Genomic DNA, 16,754 nt, shown 5'->3' on the forward strand with positions numbered 1-16,754 from the left:
AATTGGAAAAAGTGGGTCCTCCAATTTCTTTTTTTTATTGTTTTGGCTATTCCAAGTCCCTTGAATTTCCATGGGAATTTTAGGATCAGCTTGTTAATTTCCACATAAAAGCCAGCTGAGATTTTGGTATAGGGATTGCATTGAATCTAGGGTATCTCGTTTTCATTTGTATTTTTTAAAATAAATAATGAGGCTGATAGTTTTCATATGTTTGTTAACAGTTTTGATTTCTTTTGTGGATTCATGTCATTTCTGTAAGTTTATATGTTTATGCTCTCTGTTGGGCTTAATATTTATTTTGTTTGTATGCATTCTATATAAAGTAGGTATATTGGACCTTCTTATATTTGTTGCAAATATTTTCCCAAGCTTTGAGTTTTTAAGTGGCCTAATCTATTTTTTTTCTTTGCTTTCTTTGGAAAATTTGCCCCTTCCTAAATTCATTCTTAGGAAATCAGATGAACCTTGGCCACCATGGTCCAAAAAGCCAAGTTGGTAAATTTAATTTAGAGATAGATTATTACATTTCTTTTTTTAAGATTTGTTTATTTATTCCAGAGAGAAAGAGAGAGAGAAAGTGCACGAGTGGGGAGCCTGACCTGGGGTGGGGGGTGTTGGGGGGCCCGATCCCAGGACTCTGAGGTCATGACCTGAGCTGAAACCTAAATTAGCCGCTTAACCTACTGAACCACCTAGGCACCCCAGATTTCTACATTTTTTAAACTCATTTTTTTTTAATATATAAAAAGAACAAGGGGAGCCCGAGTGGCTCAGTCAGTTGGGTGTCGTGACTCTTGATTTCAGCTCAGATCATGATCTCAGGGTTGTGAGATTGAGGCCCCCATTGGGCTCCACACTCAGAAGGGAGTCTGCTTGAGAGTCTCTCTTTCTTGCATTCTCTCTCTCTCTCTCTCAAATAAATAAATAAATAAATAAATCTTTAAAAAAATAAATATATAAACAGAACTGTTTCATTAGTCCTAAAACAACAAAATTTTAAATACCTTATAATAATTATATTAGAGATATCCTCAGTCTATCCTCATCCCTTAGTTTTGTTTTTGGGTTCCCCTCAACACACAGACAAACCTCACCAAAATACCTTGGTATAATTTGCTAGATTTACTTAGTGTTAAAAAGACCTTTCTGTGCACATGCATGTCACTGTGTTTTCATTAGAATGGTGTAACTTCAAGTTCTTCCATGTAGCCTCCTTCAGGATTCCCCTGTTCTCTTCTTTTAATTCTGAGAAAGACTTTCGTTTGCCTTGCCTTTCCTATGTTCTCTGTTCTTTGTTCTTTCCCTGTGTCAGAAACTGTATGAGTGGCTATTCTTTTTTCTTTTCTTTTCTTTCTTTCTTTTTTTTTTAGATTTATTTATTTATTTTAGAGACAGAGAGCATGCGCATGAGTGAGGGGAGGGGCAGAGGGTGAGAATCTTCAAGCAGAGTCCCCACTGAGCCTGGATCCCCTGGCCTCCATCCTCGATCCTTGACCCTGAGGCCAAACCAAGAGTTTGATGTTTAACCGACTGAGCCACCCAGGCATCACCCCCCCTTTTTTTCCTTTTTTAATGTTTCTCATTCTAATTAGCTTCAAGCTACAGAATTTCTTCATTTTTTTCTGCTTAGTCCTCCTTATCCTCTGCCCCTTTCATCTCCTTTCTGACTTAATCTCTGAAGTACAACATTCCAGGCTCTAGATAGCATAGCCCAGGGGTTCTTAACCATGGCATTAGTGACATTTTAGGTCAGATAATTCTTTGTTTTGGGGTTATGTTGTTCATTGTTATTGTTGTTCCTGTGTAGCCAAGATCCCAGGCCTCCACCTACTTAGATACCAATAGCACTCCCCGTCCTTTTACACAGTTGTGAAAACCAAAAATGTTTCTAGACATTGCCAGATGTCGTGGGGGCAAAATCATCTCCCAGCTAAGAATCCTGGAATTGACAAGGACAAACCAACTATCCTCCTTCCAAGATGTAAATTCCTATCCCAGCCATGTTTTCTTTACTACCTTTTTCGAGAAGCATCCCTCTTATTATTCATAGCATACGTTTTGGCATTATGTGCTCTACCCATGAGCCATCATTTCTTAATTGAGTGACCTTTTATCTCTCTGGTTACTTCATCTATAGATAAATACCTACCCATTGGATTTTAGTGAGAATTAAGTGTAAAAATGCATTTTAAATGTTGACCACATCATAAATGCTCAGGTAACAGGTGATGTATCATCATCATCATCACCATTCCATTGCTTACCTCCTCTAATGAGCTGACTCTGAGACGTCATATAGGCACATCTCAAAAATTTTCCCAGATTCCACCACTCTGCTCCTATTTCAAGCTAAAAATCATCTCTTTCTCCTCAGAATTCCTATAGTATTTTGTCTCTATTTGTCTTGTAGCACTTGCTACTCTTTATGTAGTAATTTATATTATGTTGTCATACATGTCTTTTCTTCCCTGCTTGTCACTCGAATCCTGGCAGTTCTCTGTATTTTTCACCTTTGTGTAGTGCAACACATTCTCAGATAATACACTTTCATTAAATATTTTGAACTACTAAATAAATTTAGAAACTGGTGAACAAGCTCAGGGTAGCCTAGTAACATTAATAGAAGAATAACTCGGGAGACACTATGATTAGTTAAGAGCTCGGGAGCAAAGGTATCTGGGTTTGGATCTGCTACTTATTAATTATCTGTGTGTAACCCGACTCCATCATATACTAGGCTGTTTAATAAAATGGTTTTGTGATTAGCAAATAAAACTTGTATTGGAAATAGAAAAATATTTCTTTTTATTTAAAGTATTTGGTCTTCTGAAATCAATTTAGAAGTGTAAAAATACACTGGTGACATACAGATTTATTCCTTTGTCTTAGTTGTACTCAGTTGTCTTAGTTGTACTATCCCCCCCTTTTTTTTTTTAAAGATTTTATTTATTTATTCGACAGAGATAGAGGCAGCCAGCGAGAGAGGGAACACAAGCAGGGGGAGCGGGAGAGGAAGAAGCAGGCTCACAGCGGAAGAGCCTGATGTGGGGGTCGATTCCACAACGCCGGGACCACACCCTGAGCCGAAGGCAGACGCCCAACCACTGTGCCACCCAGGCGCCCCATCCCCCTTTTTAATTAACAGTCCAAAAAGTGTGAAATTGGAATGTCATTCTTTGTGGTTATTCACATTTCTCTAAAAGCTTATGAAGTACCCACGGATTTTTTGAGCCCATTTTGTAAATTAATAGCAAGTTATGGGTAGAGTGAGATGGGCCTATGGAGACAAAGGGACATATAGCATTTATGAAAGCTAGTGGCCTACATGTGACATTGTTTAGACACCGAGTACTTGAAAAGTGTTTGGTAGCCACTCAGAAGAGTGGCTTTGCCCCTTACCTGCATAATTTGGATTAGCTACCATTCCCTAAGTGACCATGCATGACATTTGGATGGAGTCCACATCTCATGGCATTCTACATGTTAGACATAGCTTCGTGCATCTGTTAGAGATAGGTTGGTATTGTGAACTTTTCAACATCCCCAGTTAATTTATTGGTAATTTCTGTATGCCAACTTGATTATATCAAAATACATATCTTCTTCTTCATTGCCTGAAGAGTAGAGGTGTCAGTTTCTGAAAACAGTTTCTGGAAACATTGCAGAAAACCTTTACTAAGAGGTAGCTTTCCGCATGAACTCTGTTTTTCTGTTGTTGTTGTTGTTGTTTTTCTTCCCTACTAAGTAGAAATGACTAGAAACACAGATTCTGTGATTTAGAATTCTCACAAATCTACTTGTGAGATTTAGGTTTAGATTTGTGATTTCACAAATCTAAATTCCCCACCTCCATACTCATGCTGCTTTCTCTGTGTCTCCTGGCTTCTCTCCTTCTGTCTCTTATAAAGTCATCGGATTTAGAATTCAGCTGGGTAATCCAGGATGACCTCATCTTTGGAGATCCTTAACTTCATTACATCTTAAAAGACCCTTTTCTTAAACAAGTTCACATTCACAGGTTCCAGACATTGGGACATGGATGTATCTTTTTGAGGTTCACTATTCCATATCACACCCCAGTCTCCCTCCACTTCCTGCCAGGTTCACTTTGCAACACCTTGATAAGGAGCTGCAGGATTCATGGTCATGGCACATTCATCAGTTCTCATCTCTACACATCTTGTTTATGAACAGTTCTAAGGGTTAAAAAGTCTTTCTGTTAAGCCAAAAACCTGTCCTGGGATAATATTTGACAGTGGGTTCTAGATCTCCTACAAAGCTATATGGGATAAGTAAAACTTGTCCCATATTTTTCAGGCTGAAGGAGAGTAACACATGTACTGCTTCTCCATCATTCTGATACAGTCTTCTAGGGTATGAGATCCCTTCCAGCATACGTACTACTGCCACCACCCTCAAAAAAAAAAAAGATTAATGAATATTTAATAATCATTATGAGCTATTTGTGACGGAAATGTAATGAACTTCCTCCAGGAGGGTGGGGAATGGACGAAAAGATTGAGAAACAACAATCTCAACCTTCTTCCTCATGGCAGCCATTCAGATAGATGAGGACAACTATGTATATGTCCCTGAGTCGTCTTTTCTGGAATCAGCACTTTTAATTTCATTTACTCCCCTATGATATGCTTCCATGCATTCATTGAAAAAATATTTATTGAGGGCCTAATATGTGTCGGGCACCCTGTTAAGTATTAGAGTGATGCAAGGATGAATGTCGAAGAATCTGTGTCACCTAAGACGGTAGCTTGGGGGAGGATGTAAACAAATAAATTGCAAAACACTATGGTAATAAGTATTTGGTAAGCTTAAGTATAGGATGCTAAGGGAACACAGAGGAATACCTAAATCAGGAGTGATGAAGTGATATCTAAACTGAGACCTGACGATAGAGAAGAGAGGAGGGAGGCAGGGCAGATTTGTATTCCAGGCAGAAGGAGCATCCACACTCACTTCCTGTTTTAGAGACATGTTTCCCATAGAGGAAATCAAAGATGGCTCCAGACAGTCCCTCTTGTTGCTCCCTGGTGCCAAGGGACAGGCCTGAGGCTGGGGTAAGAATGAGGCACTTACCTCAGCGGCAACATTTAAGGGGATGCCAAAAAATTCAGTAATTAATAAGGATAAATATTTTAATGCAATATTTAAAAAATCACAATTAATATAAAAAATCCATGATGGGGGTGCCTGGCTGGCTCAGTCAGAAGAGCATGCAACTCTTTTTTTTTTTTTTTTTAAGATTTTATTTATTTATTTGGCAGAGACAGAGACAGCCAGCGAGAGAGGGAACACAAGCAGGGGGAGTGGGAGAGGAAGAAGCAGGCTCCCAGCAGAGGAGCCTGATGTGGGGCTCGATCCCGGAACGCCGGGATCACGCCCTGAGCCGAAGGCAGACGCTTAACTGCTGTGCCACCCAGGCGCCCTGAGCATGCAACTCTTGGTCTCAGGGTTGTGAGTTCAAGCCCCACATTGGGTGTAGAGATTACTTAAATAAATAAACTTTAAAAGAAATTCATGATGAACAATATACCAAAATTTTAAAGAAAAATAGGATCACTGTTACAGATTTTCCCTTTTGTCTCAGACACCAATATGGCTTGGCATGGCTCTATTTTTGAACCTGTCTTTCTTTGAATTTAGATATTTTGTTCATCATGGATTTTTGTGCATTAATTTTGATTTTGTAAAATACTGTATTAAATACTGTTTATCTTGTCTAGTGGGTTTTTTGGTGCCCCTTTAAATTTTGTGCCCAATGTAAGTGTCTTAATCACCTCATTTTGGTCCCAACCCTATAACTAAAACAGACACACAAGATCCATGCTTAGCCAGGTGGACGGTCGCTCCTGGGACTTTGACCCTAGAGGACGTAAAGACACAGATGTGGTTAGAGACATTTCACAACAACAGCAGTGGAAGTCAGAATCCTACCCTTTTGTGATTGTGGTGTGTCTGTCTGCACGCGCATACAAGCATGCTCACCTGAGGGTCCAGTGGCAGGCCCCAGAGGCAGTGTCCAGTTAACCACTTCTGTGCCATGACCTTGGTCATGTTATTATTCTGGCCTCCCTGGGTCTTGCTCCTTTTCTGAGCTGATGTTCTGGTATTCGAGATTCATATTTCCTTCCTTTTTGAAAATCAGTTATGTTTGTTTATCTCCGGACTTCTATTCTTCCTTCTGTAGAGATAATCAGTAATGGTTGCATGATTATATATGTAAGTTTCCTTGGTATCTTAAGATGAAATTCATCCAGGCCTAGAAAAATAAACTCATTTGGAGTAATTATTTCTTTCAGTCACTTCCCTTGTCTTGTACTTCTTTTCCCATTCAGTCCTTTGTCTAGCAATTCCACACTTGGATATAACTTTGAGCATTTACTTTTTTGTTTTGTTTTGTTTTCTATAACTTACAAATTATAATAGGCACTGGACCTGAATATATGAACAGCAGAGATTAAAGGATGCCAGACTCAGGGGATCTCCCCAAAGACAAGCACCAGAGGCATCCATGGAGGGAAACAAATGATGTTCACCAAGAAACAGCTGGAATATTTAGACATTATTCAGTATTCATTAGGCCCAAACTCCAGTCTTTGGAAAGATTGGCCTTAAAAATGGGCATATATCTAACAGTACTACAGATCTGGAAGAACTTCCCAGCAGAACTCAGAAACAAAGAGCATATTCAGTAAAAGCAACAAAAATTTCAAAATAACAATTACCTGAGGGAGAAGTCACAAGAAATATGAGAAGTATGGGCACACCACCCAGATCCACTGATGAAGCTAGCCCGGTCTCCCTAATTTCTGTAGATCATCTGCCACCCTCAAGTCCAAGCTAGCACATCCCCATTTTAAGGTCCCCACAGACCACTCTGTTGGCCATAAAATAGCTTATTTTGGATACTGCCAGGTCCCTAACACGTACTGTCTTTCCCCATTTTAGACTCTCAAGTTCTTTTCCCAGGCTGAAGTTACAATTTTTTGGTCTCCTTACTCCTAGGTAGAATGTTACCAGCAGTTCTGACCTACAAGAGAAGGGGGAGGAAGCAAAAAGGTTGTGTGGATGGGAAAAGAAATACTTACCTCCTTCTGGGCATTAACTTTCCTGATATTATTGTGGTGAGTTTGCACCACTTTTTGTATTCATCCTTTCATAAATGCATCTCTACCTATTTTTTTTCTTTAGTTGCTTCTCTCCTTTTTTCCTCATTGGAGTCAATAATATTACAATTTTGTTTTTAAAGCCTTACCTTTCACTTGTCTTAAGTTACACTGCCTTTTAGAGTTTCTAGCTTGGCATTACCCCATCCTATGTCTGAACGCTTTGAAATTTACTCTCTTAGGGTCTAGGGTCCTCCCATGCGAAAGGTTTCCTTCCTTTGCTCACAAGAGTCCAAACTAGTCCAAACTAGTCCAAACTAGTCCAAAAGAAGGCTGTCACTTCTTTTAAAGCTCTTGTCACTCCTAGATCATCTGCACTTTCCCCCTCCTTGGTCTTTATAGTCCTGAATAGCAGTTCTCTTTGTTGTTTCCTCTACTTTCTGAGAAATGAAATTGTCAGTATGATATCAACTTATCAGGTGCTCTACTTTTACCAGAATGAAACTTCTCACCCATGCTGGGAGAGGTGACATTTCCCGTTACTACTGTATATCGTGTCTCTATCTATTTTGTAATCTGTGTTAGGAAAGCATCACTGTTCGTCGACCACAACATACCTTTCCAATGTCATGAGTCTCAGTAACACTTGCCTCCTTGTGTTAATCTTCTAAGTTTTTCTCTTCTTATTATCCATGTTCTAGAGATTGTTTTTAGGAATAAGGCCATTATCTTTTCTCTTCCTCTACCTGATTTTTCATTGATAAATTATTGGGAGGCTCTACTAGATTATTCTTTAGGTATCACACCAGCATCTCTGTGTGGGAGCTCCTCTTGAATTTACATGACCTTATTGAGACTTCAGACCCCACGCTATCATTAGCTTTAATGTATACGGTCATAAATAAAGGAAGTGATATGTATCTTCTTAAATCTTTCTATATATATCCTTCCCGCCCCCTCGTGTGTGTGTGTGTGTGTGTGTGTGTGTGTGTGTGTGTGTGTGTGTATCCCCTTTAATTTCTTTAGAGGCCAGGCAGATTTGAAGACAGTGCACTTAAGAACCCTGAGCAAGAAGTATACTGTTTCCTGGATAACTATCTTTTAACTAAAATTAAAGAAACAGAGTTAGAAATCACAGGGGAGAAAATGAAGGATAGACAATAAGGTCAAAGCAGGGCTTCTTCAAAAATAGAAAATCTTTCTTTAGGTTACACCTAGTGTCATCATAATATGTACATCTGGAGACCTTCTCAATCATGGGGGCCAAACTTTTTAAGTCAGCTGAACAGCTGAAATATTGAGGACAAATTTTATTTAGGAAGCATTCATATAGCACTTACTGTAGGATACAGTTCCAAAGTGCTGTAAAAACAATAAATCTAATTAATTAATCATTTAATACTCATAACAAATAAATCCTCCTACCAGGTAGGAACTAATATTAGCTCCCATTTTTCAGATGAGGAAACTGAAGCTTAAAGAGGTCAAGTGACATCCCTAAGGTCACAGAATTGGTAAGCGAGAGGTAGAATATGAATTCAAGAAATCTGGCTTGAGCGAGTGCTCTAAACACTACATACGTAATTGCAGTCTCTTCAGTTTATTTTCTTCATAAAGTTCCAATGGAGAAAAATGTTACAACCTATACTAGAAAATACCTAGTGAACATGAAACATTATTAATACAACAAAAACAACAACTAATTAAGGACTTTATCAGATGTGTAGTATCTTTACCTTGTAGTTATAACTTTCCCAAAAGCTGCCTAATTATAATAATGTTCCCTCTCTGTTAATCGTTGTCTCCTTGGTTCTCCCCTCATTTCCCAACTTTCAAATTACATGGTTAGTATCTGACTCTTGTTTGTCTATCTTTGACCACAAGCTCCTTTTTGGTTGGTTGTGATATGTTGTGGGATTGTGGGAAGTTTATTGATTGTGTCCAGGGTTAGACTAATGATGTCCTTTCATCTGTTTCTCTTTTAGCTTAATTATAATTTTGCCTGATAATTATTTCTGCCTGTCTATATTCACATGCAATCTTTCATATTGGGAGTATCAGAGATTAATTCTTCCATGTGTCTGCATGGATTCTGTGTTCTTTTCTGAATATATTGCTCTTAATTGTTTTAAAAGAAACTCTGTTGTAGTTAATTTCGTATGGTATAACCTACCACATACATAAACTTACTAGGAACTCTGAATAAATCTCTGGAGGTCTTGAATACTTGAATACCTTGGTAGGGCATTTTTTTGCTGTAGTGAAGGGAGCCCCAAGAAACTAAATCAGTAAACATAAGGCTAAGGATTCTAATACCCTCCTTTTTTCCTAATATTTGGTATGTTTTAAAATTTGTTATGCTTTCCTTTTTGGTAGTTGTGACATCTCTCTGGCAATAGTACAATCTGTCTAATCTATAAATTCATGATTAGAAAAGAGCTTTAGAAGTTTTAGCTCCTTGTAAATCACATGCCCCTAGCCTAATCAAAGCTCTGACAAGTTATAACATTAAGTTGTCACTAGACTGCTGGTGACTTAATGACACTAATTATTACTCTTATAAAAACCATGAGCTTAAGTCAGTATATTTTATTATAGTTGCCTTAGATTCTAGCTTTACTTGCCCAAGAAATATTTTTGTAGAGACTTTATTTATTTATTTGAGAGAGAGAGAGAGAGGGAGAGAGCATGAGTGTGTGTGTGGGGGGGGGTGCAGATGGAGAGGGAGAAGCAGGGAGCCCAATGCAATGTGGGTCTCCACTTGGGGCTCAATCCCAGGACCCTGAGATCATGACCTGAGCTGAAGGTAGACACTTAACCAACTGAGCCACCCAGGTGCCCCATACCAAGAAATATTTAACAAATATCCTTCTGTTGTTGATCTTTGTGCCATGATATTTCTCAAAAGAATTATTTGGTTTACTGTGAGCCACGTAAACTTTCAAATGTAAACATACATTATTCATTAAATTTTATTGACTTCCTTTCCCGTGCCAGGCACAGTGCTAAGTATTGTGGCAGATGCAGAGATGAATAAGATGCAGTTCTCTCCTTGTCAAGGAACTTATAATCTTGTAAATACTCAGATTGTGAATATGAAGACTATCTTTAAGGGCCCTAAGAAGTATTTAAGAAAAAAGCTAAAAAAAATTCGTAGGCTAAGGAAAACTACTCCTAGCTAAGGAGGAATCAAAGAATACTTTATGGATAGACATCAGCATTTAATTGGTTCTTTATTTTTAGGTTAGGTTTTGATAACTAGAGTTGAGGGGGTGGGAAAGAAGAAGGGCTGATTCCATATCCAGACAACACTGTTCAAATAGCACCAGGTAGCAAAGTAGTACTTTGGAGCTAGAGGGTAAAAGGTGGGGGGAAAATACTAAGTATCACCTTTTTATCCTATTATCAAACACGTCACAGGGCGCCTGGGTGGCTCCGTCAGTTAAGTGTCTGACTCTTGGTTTCGGCTCAGGTCATGATCTCATGGATCCTGAGATCGAGCCCTACATCTGGCTGTGCTCAGTGGGGAGTCTGCCTGAAGATTCTCTCCCTCTGCCCCTCCCCTCACATGAACGTGCACTCTCTCTCACTTGCTCTCTCTCTCTAAAATAAATAAATAAGTCTTTTAAAAAAAAATTGAAGAATTAAAAAACCCCACATCGTAGCCTTCATAGGATGAGATTTGAGAAGATGAAATTTAACACCCAGTTGACAATAGTTGGTTAAACAACCGAGAAAAATTCTCACTGTCTTAATATTATTGGTTATCTTCAATTATCTCTAAAATCAAATTTCTTCTTTTTAATTCTAAAATACATTTTAGAAGTTTTAATGGAATCCACTTATTTACCTTAAAAGCTATGTTGTGACAATACAATGTACTGATATAATATTCTCTTGGGAGCAGGAAGATCACCTGTGGTTTGGGATAAGTTCATTTAGGCTTTTCCAGCTTGCACCTATAAATCTGAGTCAGTCTGTTCACTTTTGATGATCTTCCTCTTTTTCCATTCTGTGTCTAGGTTAACCCACAGGTCAGTAAAGAGAAATCCCACCAAAACTAAGAGATTCTTTTCACTTCAAAAAAAAAAAAAGGGACTCTCTTTACTTCTCCTTGGAAAGTCCCAATTTGTATCTTACAGCAAAATGAAATAGATAAAAATTTGGGCATATTAAAAATATTTCTTAAAATTCTAGTTCAAAATTATAAATTATTTTTTCTTCATTATTAATAGTTACATAATATAATTTAAAGACTTGAAATCATAAGCTCTAGCTTTACAATATTAATTTTTAAAAGATAATAACCAGCTCATTAAGTATTATTACCTTTTCAAATATGTGATAAAGAGAAAACGTACCGTGTAACTTTGATAAGTGCATGTATTTAAAGGGCATGAAGACGTTAGCCTGTAGTGTGCCAGGCTTTTCATTTCAGTTATTTCCCCCCTGAAAAATACCATGATTCCTACATGACTGTAGATGGCAATACTTCTATGGAAAATGGAAGTTTGAGAATGATTAGCAGATAGAGTCTTAAATGAGTAAGGTTCAGTTGAAATGTTCTTAGTTAATTTTTCTCGTTCACTGGATTTTTTAAAAAATAATCATAAGCTTTCTTTTTCACTCATGATGTTTCCGTTCAGTTTTATTTCACCATCACCTGACCTCCTTCCCCATCTCACCTTTGTTTCAGAAATCACATGTTATACAACCATTTTCTCTTTAGGTGGCAGTGATTGGAAACCAGGTGATTATGCACATAGGATCCTATGTGAAGTTCTGTAGAAGTATTTTTTTCTCAAGCAGGTTGAGTGCCAGATGGTCTTGCTGTAAATTCTGAGAGGGACACAGGGAAAACACTGTCATGTATGTTTCAAATACACCATCATTCTACATATACAATTCCAGGGTTGATCAAGTCTATCTTTGCATGGAGGGAAGTGGCTCACTCATGAATATGAAAAGCTCTCTCATTCTCCCTAAACATTGGGAATTTTGCTGTGGGATTCACTCAGTAAATAAATATTTGCAAATAATATACTAATATTTACTAATAATATACTAATAATTTACTAAATAAATAATTAAATGCTGTTACTTGCTAGGACCTGGGCTGGGTAGGGACCTTACATTACATATATAAAAGAGCATGGTACCTACCTTCAGACACCCCTCCCCAAGCATAATAAAGTGTGGTAATTCTTACAATAGCAGCACGTAGAAGATAAAGTAAGGCACAGAACAGGAATAGATGGCTGTAGCAGATATTACAAAACATTCACAACATACTTTCTAAGCCTGCTGGCCTCAAACTCCTTCACAACACAGCACTTGAGGAAGTTGCTCTTCAGTCAAAACAACAACAACAACAACATGCAAGAAGAAGCCTGTTCCCTATCCTTGTGGGATAGTGGGCATTGTGGGAAAAGCGCTTAAGAGTCTGCCTAGAAGTGGTATACATTATGCCACCAATTGTGCAAAGAAGGGGAAAGAAGACCTACACGTACACTTGCTTGTTCATGTCTCTTGAGAAGGCTACCCAGGAAGCAGGGAATACTAGTCGCCACTGGGGAGAGGAGCTAGGTGGCTAGAGGATAGGGTGGGAGGGACACTTTTCAATGAATACCCTTTGCTTTCCTTTGGATTTTGAACCATGTGGATTTGTTACCCATACAAAAATAAAGGTTCATTGACTTGGTACATCACATCACATGAAGAGAATATATACCAGTTGTCCTTTATCTGGTGGGTTCTATAACTTACTAGACTCCTAAACATACAGTGGAGACAAGTATTGCTAAGGATCATGTAAGTATCTATAACATTTTTTTGTTTTGGTTACAGGGAACTTCCCACTCTTTATTTTTCACAGCTCTCAACTGGTATATCCTGATAAACATCAGGTGGCTGTGAGTAGGAGTAGTTCCTCCCAGAGAAGCCAACTATAGATTTTTTTATACAGAGAAGAGCTATGTGTTTTTGTTTTGTTTGGTTTTGTTGTTTTAATGGAAGTTACAGTTGGTGTGTGCCAAAACCCATGGCAGAAAACAGATTGTGAACAGAAAAAAATATGGGTCAGTAAGTACCTCCGTATTGCTCAGAATGTAGAGCAACTTTAGCAGATTTCCTTGGTGAGAAGAATTGTTTGTGATATGTCATCAGAGGAATCATGATAGGACATATAGAGGCATCAGCTCTCTTGAAATAAATTTTTGTAGCTGAAATTTTTAAAAAATGCTCTGAATGTGTAAAGCAACTCCATAGTGGGGCGCCTGGGTGGCTCAGTCGGTTGAGCCTGTGACTCTTGGTTTCAGCTCAGGTCATGATCTCAGGACCATGAGATCAAGCCCCTCCCCCCTCCCATCAGGCTCCCTGCTCAGTGGGGAGTCTGCTCCAGAGTCTCTCTCCCTTTCCCTCTGCCCCTCGCCCATGTGCACATGCTCTCTCTCTCTCAAAATAAATAAATTAAAAAAAAAAAAAAGAAACTCCGCAGAAATAGCTATAGCCCATGTTCTTAGAAATTCTATATATATATTTATGGGATCATGTAAAGATGATGTTGAGGGTTTTAAGGAAACAGAACTTTAGGTCTTATTGAAACCTGATAAATAGAATGAAAATCAAGTATACACAAGGAATAATGTGTTAACTTATTATATATACATGCATATATGCTAAAGTTCAGAATGTGGTCAGTAGACATTAATTGGTTAATCTTTATGAACTCTGTTTCTATTACTTGGATAATAAAAATAGCTAACACTATGGTAGCATATAACAATTTAGAGATTACTTCTGCAGGTTTCTATTACTTGATTATATGTTCAAGAATTTATTTAGGGTGTTCATATTATAGTGAAAAGCCTCTTTTCTTCTGACTTCCACCTCCTTGTATGGTTATATACATATGCTTTTGATACTTTTGATAGAAAAAAGCAATTGAGTGAACTTTTCTTGACATACTTAGCCTGTAAACTAAGAAGAAAATCTCCCATCTATGCTAACATGGTCTTACCACCCTCCTTTATTATATAACTTTTGCTTGACCCTTAATAAGTCCATGCGAGAGCAAAATAAAACTTGGCGAGACAGTTCAAAACTGGCTTTGTCCTCCCTTCTTTCTCCTCCTTTGTAACCGGTAGGAATTACATTCCAAGGTTCTGGATTTTTTACTTGGTTAGTTTCTTCCAGTTGTAAGGAATCCTGCTCTAACATATACTTCCCCTCTGCTCTCAAACTTCCGTTTTCCCTTTTTCGTTCGGTCATTAGTGCATTCACTGATGCAGCACATTTTAATTGATCATCAGAAGCACCAGGCCCTGTTCTTTGTGCCAAGGATACTGTGAATGAAACCGAAAAAATTCCCTGCCCTCTTGGAGCTGAAATTGTTTTAATACTACCTGCCATCAGGGCTGCTGCCGTGCGTAACTCCACAAGTGCCTCTCGCATTTTAGTCCGCGAATGTTGCCCTAGAGTTGTGCAGTGCACAGCCAGCTCAACTCCACATGGTGGTCTTGTCTACTAAGCTTAATTCGGATGTTTGTCAAAATTAATTTCCTATAATAAAGTCCGTTGCCATGTTCCATCGTTGCAGGGAGCAACCCTTTCCTTTAAGGAAAGCATGCAGTCATCTCCAGGGGCGGAAGATTTTGTGGAGAAACCAACCTTTGTCTTTCTCAGACTACCTGTGTTAAGTTGCTCTAAAATTCACTGACAGCTTCTTTCTTTACCTTCAGTAGTAATTGGAGGATTTTTTTTTTTCTTTGCCTTTAAGGAATTCTCTGTTTTCTTTCTTCCTTTTCTTCCTCTTCTTCCCTCCTTCCTTCTCTCCTTCCCTTTTTTCCTTCCTCCCTTCTTTCCTTCCTCCTTTCCTTTCCTTTCCCTTTTCTTTCCTTTTCTTTTTTCTCTTTTCTTTCTTTCCTTCCTTCCTTCTTTCCTTTCCTTTCCTTTCCTTTTCTTTCTTTCCTTCCTTCCTTCTTTCTTTTCCTTTCCTTTTCTTTCTTTTCCTTCTTTTCTTCCTTCCTTCCTTCCTTCCTTCCTTCCTTCCTTCCTTCCTTCCTTCCTTCCTTCCTTCCTTCCTTCTTTCCTTCCTGTCTTTCTATACAGCAAAACATGGGAAGTTTTTCCTAGTTTTCTTTTCCCTTTCAGTCATCACAGCATCATTTTTTTCTTTTTCTTTTTTTTTTTTTTTCCTATGCAGTGATTCTTCCACCTTGATTTGTGGTCAGTAAATGTGCAGTTGGTAAGAAGTCTGTGCCCTGTATTTTGAAGGCAGATTGCATTTCTTGTATTTATTTGGAAGAGAGATTTGGGGGGAAAAAATAGCATTGAATTCCATTGTACCATTATCTTGCCTTGTGACTCTGCACAGTTCTAAATTCTTTAAAGCTTGGTTTTCCTTGTAATCAACATATGAAGCTGAAAATACTTATTGATAATTTCACACACATGCCCCCCCCCACCTGAAATAACTTTGAATTTATCTTTTTTTTTTTTTAAGATTTTATTTGAGGGAGAGAGCACGAGCGAGAAAGCACAAGCAGGGGGAGCAGCAGAAGGAGAGGGAGAAGCAGATTTCCCACTGTGCGGGGAGCCTGATGCAAAGCTCAGTCTTAGGACCCTGAGATCATGACCTGAGCTGAAGGCAGCCGCTCACCTAACCGAGCCACTCAGGCGCCCCATGAAATAACTTTTAATTTATCTAAGAAAGCTATCTTGTCAGACTCATTATTAGAATGAAATGTGAGTTTGAAGAGAGTAATTCTTTGTGCATGTAGGGTTGGAAAAATTGAGAAGTATGTTTGTTTGCACATCTATTATAGTTAGAATCAGATGGAAAGGTTAAGAGATTATGCAATTAAGGAATGTTTTCTACCCATAAATTCCCTAGCTGTGTGCTTCTCATTCATTAACAGGCCCAAGGATGCTTGAATTCAAATCTGCTTTGGAAACTAATTTTCCTAAATATTTTGTTTCCTAGATCTTTGCTGAAATGATCAACAGTGTCAGGCATCAGCTCCATCAGAACTTCCTCCATGAGGTGGCTCATTTGTCCTGTGATCTTTTCCCCGTCCAGCCTCCTACAGCTCCCAACTCTGTTGCAAATTGCATCCTTTAAAGACCAATGGGGGATCTCTATCTCAAATAATTTGGGGCCATATGCTAATCACATATAAGACGTGAGGGCTCCCCTGGCCTCACTTCCCTCTTGGCACTTTACTTGCTTCATCCTTTTTAGACTTCAGAAAAGGTTAACTCTCTCAAAGCCTTTTCCTCTTTCAATTCTTGTTCCCTGTTTTTAATATTTCATAACTGAATGCCTTAACCTGGGGCAACGAACCATCATCTTCACTGCTTGATTCAACTGACACTCTTCAGTGTTACCAGTGACTTCTGTGGGGAAATGGGAGCTGCTGTTTGTTGCGTGTGTTTTGTGGAGCAAGCAGAAGGTGCCCGTGTGAGGCACTTTATAGGCAGCGTCTCATTTATTTTCACAACAGTTCTACAGGTAGTAGTATTTCTTTCTTAAGGATGAGGAGACTCCAGCTCAGAAAGGGTTAAGTAACTTGTCTCATAGCTAGGAGGTGGTAAAGTCACAGGATTAGACACGCTTCCTTCCAAAATCCA

At 38.5% G+C, this 16,754-nt stretch overlaps 1 protein-coding gene across 4 annotated transcripts in view; it reads left to right on the forward strand.

The window, feature by feature from the left end:
- Positions 1–16,754, forward strand: part of PRORP (protein only RNase P catalytic subunit) — a 140,165-nt gene that overhangs the window by 84,137 nt on the left and 39,274 nt on the right. For 2 of the 4 annotated variants that reach the window (XM_045799987.2, XM_045800003.2), the window contains exon 6: positions 16,108–16,167. The exons of the other annotated variants lie outside the window; for them this stretch is intronic. In XM_045799987.2, the coding sequence (XP_045655943.1) occupies positions 16,108–16,167 (60 nt within the window). The remainder of the gene's footprint in view (positions 1–16,107; positions 16,168–16,754) is intronic. 4 annotated transcript variants of the gene reach the window in all.

This window comes from Ursus americanus, chromosome 35 (assembly GCF_024610735.1).
Source record: "Ursus americanus isolate L20-20 chromosome 35, mUrsAme1.1.p, whole genome shotgun sequence".
Taxonomy (NCBI): domain Eukaryota; kingdom Metazoa; phylum Chordata; class Mammalia; order Carnivora; family Ursidae; genus Ursus; species Ursus americanus.